The following is a 7500-nucleotide window of genomic DNA, read 5'->3' on the forward strand; positions in this document are numbered from 1 at the left end:
TCTCTCTCTCTCTTTCTCCCACTCCCACTCCCACTCCCTCTCTCCTCTCCCTCTCCCTCTCTCCCCCTCCCCCTCCCTCTTTCCTTCCCCCTCCCTCTCCCTCTCCCCCTCCCCCTCCCCTTCCTATTAAGTCACTAAGAATCCCTCTTCCGTATTCGAAAAGGTGCAACATATACGCAAGGTTCATCAAAGTGGAAACAATAATACCATCCTCTTGCAACAAAGGGTTAACCCCCCCACCCCACCACCCACCCTCCCCCGCGCCATCAGATCCGACACCGTTTGATCAGATCTCTTACCCGATATTCCGCTACACCGAGGTCCAAAAACATGATGGAAAAGGAAGGGAAAAAACACACACACACAACATAGTCAAAACACAATTCATGTCGATCTCAACGCACCGTGGAAACTGGAAGAGCCGTGTGGTGGAAAGTGTAAACACGACGCCGCCATTTTGACCGCCATTTTAAGCGTATTTAGGTTAGGTTTTCTTTTTCTTCTTTTTTTTTATCTTATCTCATATCTCTGTGATGGATATTTTCTCAACTGCTCTCTGTGTTTTTTTGTTTTTTTAATGGCATAAACAAAATCACACACACATAAAAGAGAACAGAATACTTATGAAAAAGCGTACAGTGTTTCATCTTAAGACATATGTATATCAAACTGCCTATCGTTATTTAATATAACACATACTTGACTCTTCATTGATTCCATCTTCAACCAAAAAAAAAAAATGATAATAATAATAAAGGAAAAAAGGTTAGGTTATCTGATAACCTAACGTTTCCATATGCTGTACCTAGTATCAAGGGGTTACAGTGTTAGTTAAGCTAGGGTTTGTCACCGAGCCTCAGTTTTATAAATACTTTCCTCGTAAGCTTCAAAATGTACTAAGAAGGACAAGGAGGAAAGGGAGAAAGGGTAGAAGAAAAAGAAGAAGCAGAAGAGGAAAAAGAAGTTGAATAATAATAATAAAAAAAAACAAGAAAAATAAGAAATGGAAGCAGAAGAAGACGAAAAGGAAGAAGAAGAAGAAAAGGAAACAAAAGAAAAAAAAAGAGGAGAAGGAGGAGATGAAAAAGAAAACCAGAATCGGGATCGACTCTGTAATGATAAACGAACTACAAAATACATCAAAGAATAACTACATCTTGTCAAAGAAATGCGGAAGAAAAGAATTGGTGTTTGAACATCACACCAAATATAATTATGGAGAACCAGGCCATTTTATGAGTATTTGATTTACACTTTTTTTCCCCATTCTAAGGACTTAAGTGTATGGAAGACAACGTGAAAATCTATTTCTTTCTCCATAATACTATTACTTGATTTGGTGAAGAAAGTGCTAACACACTTAACTTACTGATAGCCGAAATAATAATAGTTTGCTATCAGGTATTATTTGAGTCCAAGATCAAAAGTAGATTTGTTGGCCTTCTGTTTGAAGTTACAAAGAATATGTGTTGACCTTCATTAAGTTCAAAACAAGTTCATTAAGTTCACAAAGTATATTGCCAAGAACACCGAAGGGAACAAGATACACAACTTTTACGCACCCTTTAAGCCAAACATCTTCAGCAAAAGAAACAAAAATGCCCCGAAGAAGAAAGAAAATCTTATAGAAAAAAAAAAATCCTCACTAATTGAAAATCAGAAAAAAAATACCGAGAGAGAAAAGACAAAAAAATCACAAGAATCACAGAACGGCACTGAATGTGAGCATATTAATGGTGAAAATAGCCACATAGACGATGAGGCACACCCGATCCACAACGGCAGCGAGGAGAAGCCAGTCTAGCCCGGGACTCGTGGTAACTTCAGGTCCTCCGTACAGGTGAGTTGTACCGTTCTCTCCCAGCTCGAGTTCGTCGGATTTGAACGTCCTGGCGTAAGGTTGGTGGGCTCGGGAGACCTGCGGAGAAGGATGGGGTGAGTATGTGTGTGGGAGGAGAGTGTATGGGCGTTTGTGAGTGTGTGGGAGGAGTGTGTGCGTGTATGTGTGTGTGTGTTTGTGTGGAAGGAGGGTGTATGGGCGTGTGTGTTTGTGTGGAAGGAGGGTGTATGGGCGTGTGTGTGTGTGGGAGGAGTGTGTATGGAGGGTGTTGTGTTTGTGTGTAGGAGGAGAGTGTATGGATGTTTGTGCGTGTGTTTTGTGTGTGTGTGGAAGGAGGGTGTATGGGCGTGTGTGTTTGTGTGGAAGGAGGGTGTATGGGCGTGTGTTTGTGTGGAAGAAGGGTGTGTGTGGTGGGCGGGTTGTGTGTGTATAAATCACACAATCTCTTTTTAAGACAAGGTATGCTGTATCAATCATTCGAGTATAACACTATTTCATTCTTTGACCATTTGATATCTCTACCAACTGTACTTCATTAGCAAAATCATTTAGTATTTATTTCATTGGTATTCACCATAATTCATATAATCATTACCATTGTTATCGTCATTATCATTATTATTTACTTTCAACATTACCATCACCATCGTTATTATCATGATAGGGAGAGAGAGAAAGAAAGAAAAAAACACGAAAAAAGTCAATTAAATATGCCGAGAGGGGAGAAAAGGGTAAAAGAGAAAGAAGCCTCAATAAACTAAAGAAATAAAGCGCATAGGGAAAGTAGGAGGAGGAGATAAAGGAACAGAATGAAAGGGGGAACCGGCGAGAAAGTCCAAAAGAATGGGATGGTTCATAAAGCATTCATGTGTTGAAAGGATGGGATTTAACAAGCAGATCTTGTGGATGGTTGTAAATAGTTATACTTCGTTTTGTGAGATTAACTAGATCTTATATTATCATCTACAATACTATTACTGTTATTATCATTAACTATATTATCTTTATTACTTTATCCTCATAACTTTTTTTTTTTATTATCAACATAATCGTTAGTTTTTTTGTTTTTTTTTACCGTTTAAGGGGTTTTGGTAATAGTAGTAATATCATAATGACCACTAAAAGAATATCCTCATTATTATCAACATTATTATCATCCCTATTAGCAATATTGCCATTACTATTTCCTATTAATATTATTATCAACGCAGTTAGCATAACAATTACTACCTTCATTATCACCATTATGCAAATGCTACCATCAACTCTCATTACCATTGCCATAATTATCCCTGCCTCTGTTACGACAGCTTTTGTATTATGATTACTGTTATCATAATCAAAAATCTCCAAAAGACAATTCAATAAATGAAAATGGTCGATGAAACATTTTGTTTTTTTAATTACGTTTACGACAATTATCACATTAACACAGGCCTTATTATGTCAAGGCAACAAAACCAAAATGATAACAATAACCATAAAAACAGATGTAAGAACAGCAATAAACAAACAAACAAATAAAAAATATATATAAACAAGAAAACCCAATCACCACAATTCAAAAAAAAAAAAAAAAAAACAGCAAAAAAACACAGATGGGGTTCCCTCGCTCACCTCCCATCTTGTGAAACCTACGATATTCTTGTAGTTGTGAAGACAGAGGACATAGGACACAACGATAAGCGGTCTCTTGATAACGTTGTGGAGGCCCTTGGTGTAAGGGTCTCGGGCCATTCGCAGGGTCAGGGCAGCGACGACTATGCTGGCCACGACTAGCATCAGCTGTTCGCAGACCATCTCCACTGTTGGGTGCGGGAGGTTGGGGGGAGAGGGGAGAGAAAGGGGAGGTGGGGTGAGTCTAGGTGTGGGTAGGAGGGGTGTGGGGATAGAAGGAGAGAGATAGAGAGAGAAAGGGAGAGGGAGGAGGAAAGAGAGACGGGTAAGGAGAGGGAGGAAAAAAGAGAGAGGGGTAGGAAGAGGGAGGAGAAAAGAGAGGGGTAGGGAGAGGGAGGAGAAAAGAGAGAGGGATAGGGAAAGGGAAGAAAAAAGAGAGAGGGGTAGGGAGAGGGAGGATAAAAGAGAAAGAGAGAAGGGAAGGGTAGGAGAGATTCAAAAATATAGCGGAAACTAAGGGAGAAGAGACAAGAGAGACAGATAATGAGCGAAAAAGAGGTACACTCCTACCCATAAAGAGCGTTTAAGTTACATGACCATCAAAGTCAATCCTAATTACTTCTATCATTCTATTAACAAGAATTATCAAACGACCTTCGTAAAGAAAAGAAAAAAAAAAACACATACAAATCAAAATGCTTCCCATCAACCTTAACGAAATTATCCAACGAGCTATACTTCACCCCCCCCCCCATCCTATCCGACCCCAAATTAAGGCAGGTCTTCAAACAGGACCAACATCAATACCTATAAGTGGCACGTGTGTGGGCGCGTTGGAGATTTCCATGTTGGTGTAGGCGATGAACATGACGTCCAGGATGAGGCTGAGTCCTCCGAAGATGACCTTCTCTCCTGCGGCGGGAGGGAGCAGGAACACAACCAGTGTCAGGATGCAGAGACCTGTTGCAGAAGGATACGGAGGGTGGGTTATGCGGGACGACAAGTGGGAGAGTGGTGTCTGAATAAAACTGGATGGGGAGTTGAAGAAATAGACATGTACATATACACATACATACACATATACACACACACACTCTCTCAAACAGGGAGAGAAAGGAATACAACACATGAAAAGATCAAAATTCTTTTTTTTTTTTCTTATTTCAATGGTGTTTTCTTTATTCCGTTCTTAGACGAAAATGGAAGCAGTGTATTTCTTGGAGTCAGAAATCATTAATTCTACAGTGCTTTTCAGTGATATCCCCGTCTCAAATGATAATTATTGAAGACATTAACAAAGACAACAACACGTGATGAAGACATACATATAATGACGTTGATGATAAGAAAAAAAACTAGTAATAATGCTCTAAATAATAACGACAGTAATTCTAACAAATCATCAAGATATCAACTAACAATTACCAACAATTAAAATCATATCAACCCAACACGGACAAAGAAAAAAAAAAAAGAAAGAAAGAAAGAAAGAAAAAAAAAAGTCCACATCACACCCGCCCAACACACTCAACCAAACACCACCCACCCACGGCAGGGAGTTTCACCGTCCAGTCGTAAGCAGGGGCGTTCCTGGACACCAGCATCGACACCTTGATGTCAATGTATGGCTCAGGACAGCAGTCATACACCCTGACGTTCCTCGTGATGTTTGCGTCGAGGAGGTCCCACATCCCTCGAGTTAAGTTCTTCCCGTCTTGGGTTATCAGTTTGTTGACGTCCATCTGTGGGGAGAGAGAGAGAGAGTTTTGGGTGAGAGAGGGTTTAGGGGAGAGGGGAAGAAGGGGGAGAAAGGTTTAGGGGAGAGGTGAAGAAGGGGGAGAAAGGTTTAGGGGAGAGGTGAAGAAGGGGGAGAAAGGTTTAGGGGAGAGGTGAAGAAGGGGGAGAAAGGTTTAGGGGAGAGGTGAAGAAGGGGGAGAAAGGTTTAGGGGAGAGGGGAAGAAGGGGGAGAAAGGTTTAGGGGAGAGGGGAAGAAGGGGGAGAAAGGTTTAGGGGAGAGGGGAAGAAAGATCTAGGGGATAGGTGAGGAAGGGGAAGAAAGATCTAGGGGATAGGTGAGGAAGGGGAAGAAAGATCTAGGGGATAGGTGAGGAAGGGGAAGAAAGATCTAGGGGATAGGTGAGGAAGGGGAAGAAAGATCTAGGGGATAGGTGAGGAAGGGGAAGAAAGATTCAGGGAATAGATGAAGAAGGGGAAGACAGATCTAGGGGATAGGTGAAGGGGAAGAACGATTAAGGGAATAGGTGAGGAAGGAGAAGAAAGATCTAGGAATAGGTGAGGAAGGGAAGAAAGATTTAGGGAATAGGTGAGGAAGGGAAGAAAGATCTAGGGAATAGGTGAGGAAGGGGAAGAAAGATTTTAGGGAATAGGTGAGGAAGGGGAAGAAAGATTTAGGAATAGGTGAGGAAAGGGGAAGACAGATCAGGGAATAGGTGAGGAAGGGGAAGACAGATCTAGGGGATAGGTGAGGAAGGGGAAGAAAGATCTAGGGAATAGGTGAGGAAGGAGAAGAAAGATCAAGGGAATAGGTGAAGAAGGGGAAGAAAGATTTAGGGAATAGGTGAAGAAGGGGAAGACAGATCTAGGGAATAGGTGAAGAAGGGGAAGAAAGATTAAGGGAATAGGTGAGGAAGGGGAAGACAGATCTAGGGGATAGGTGAAGAAGGGGAAGAAAGATTAAGGGAATAGGTGAGGAAGGGGAAGAAAGATTTAGGGAATAGATGAGGAAGGGGAAGAAAGATCTAGGGAATAGGTGAGGAAGGGGAAGAAAGATTTAGGGAATAGATGAGGAAGGGGAAGAAAGATTTAGGGAATAGGTGAAGAAGGGGAAGACAGATTTAGGGAATAGGTGAGGAAGGGGAAGACAGATCTAGGGAATAGGTGAGGAAGGGGAAGAAAGATTTAGGGAATAGGTGAGGAAGGGGAAGAAAGATCTAGGGAATAGGTGAGGAAGGGGAAGAAAGATTTAGGGAATAGGTGAGGAAGGGGAAGAAAGATCTAGGGAATAGGTGAGGAAGGGGAAGAAAGATTTAGGGAATAGGTGAGGAAGGGGAAGACAGATCTAGGGAATAGGTGAGGAAGGGGAAGAAAGATCTAGGGAATAGGTGAGGAAGGGGAAGAAAGATCTAGGGAATAGGTGAGGAAGGGGAAGAAAGATTTAGGGAATAGGTGAGGAAGGGGAAGAAAGATCTAGGGAATAGGTGAGGAAGGGGAAGAAAGATCTAGGGAATAGGTGAGGAAGGGGAAGAAAGATCTAGGGAATAGGTGAGGAAGGGGAAGACAGATCTAGGGAATAGGTGAGGAAGGGGAAGAAAGATTTAGGGGATAGCAGAGGAAGGGGAAGAAAGATCTAGGGAATAGGTGAGGAAGGGGAAGAAAGATTTAGGGAATAGGTGAGGAAGGGGAAGAAAGATTTAGGGAATAGGTGAGGAAGGGGAAGAAAGATCTAGGGAATAGGTGAGGAAGGGGAAGAAAGATTTAGGGAATAGGTGAGGAAGGGGAAGAAAGATTTAGGGAATAGGTGAAGAAGGGGAAGACAGATTTAGGGAATAGGTGAGGAAGGGGAAGAAAGATCTAGGGAATAGGTGAGGAAGGGGAAGAAAGATCTAGGGAATAGGTGAGGAAGGGGAAGAAAGATTTAGGGGATAGCAGAGGAAGGGGAAGAAAGATCTAGGGAATAGGTGAGGAAGGGGAAGAAAGATTTAGGGAATAGGTGAGGAAGGGGAAGACAGATTTAGGGAATAGGTGAGGAAGGGGAAGAAAGATCTAGGGAATAGGTGAGGAAGGGGAAGAAAGATCTAGGGAATAGGTGAGGAAGGAGAAGAAAGATTAGGGAATAGGTGAGGAAGGGAAGAAAGATCTAGGGAATAGATGAAGAAGGGGAAGAAAATTATATAGGTGAGGAAGGGAAGAAGAAGGGATAGATAGGAAGGGGAAGAAAAATCTAGGGAAGAGGTGAGGAGGAAGAAAGATATAGGGATAGTGAGGAAGGAGAAGAAAGATTTGAGTGATAGGTGAGGAAAGGG

General features: G+C 41.9%; 1 protein-coding gene across 2 annotated transcripts in view; it reads right to left on the reverse strand.

The window, feature by feature from the left end:
- Positions 1-489: 489 nt before the first annotated feature.
- Positions 490-7500, reverse strand: part of LOC122242080 (neuronal acetylcholine receptor subunit alpha-4) — a gene marked incomplete at its 5' end in the record, with an annotated part of 74253 nt that continues 67242 nt past the window's right edge. The window contains 4 exon segments of one of the 2 annotated variants that reach the window (XM_086543586.1): positions 490-1918; positions 3458-3645; positions 4265-4417; positions 5004-5199. In XM_086543586.1, coding sequence (XP_086399712.1) covers positions 1703-1918; positions 3458-3645; positions 4265-4417; positions 5004-5199 — 753 coding nt within the window. In that variant the 3' untranslated portion in view covers positions 490-1702. 2 annotated transcript variants of the gene reach the window in all.

The sequence above is a fragment of the Penaeus japonicus genome, unplaced genomic scaffold (genome assembly GCF_977035675.1).
Source record: "Penaeus japonicus unplaced genomic scaffold, GWHDUDI00000001_assembly GWHDUDI00000013, whole genome shotgun sequence".
NCBI classification, from domain to species: domain Eukaryota; kingdom Metazoa; phylum Arthropoda; class Malacostraca; order Decapoda; family Penaeidae; genus Penaeus; species Penaeus japonicus.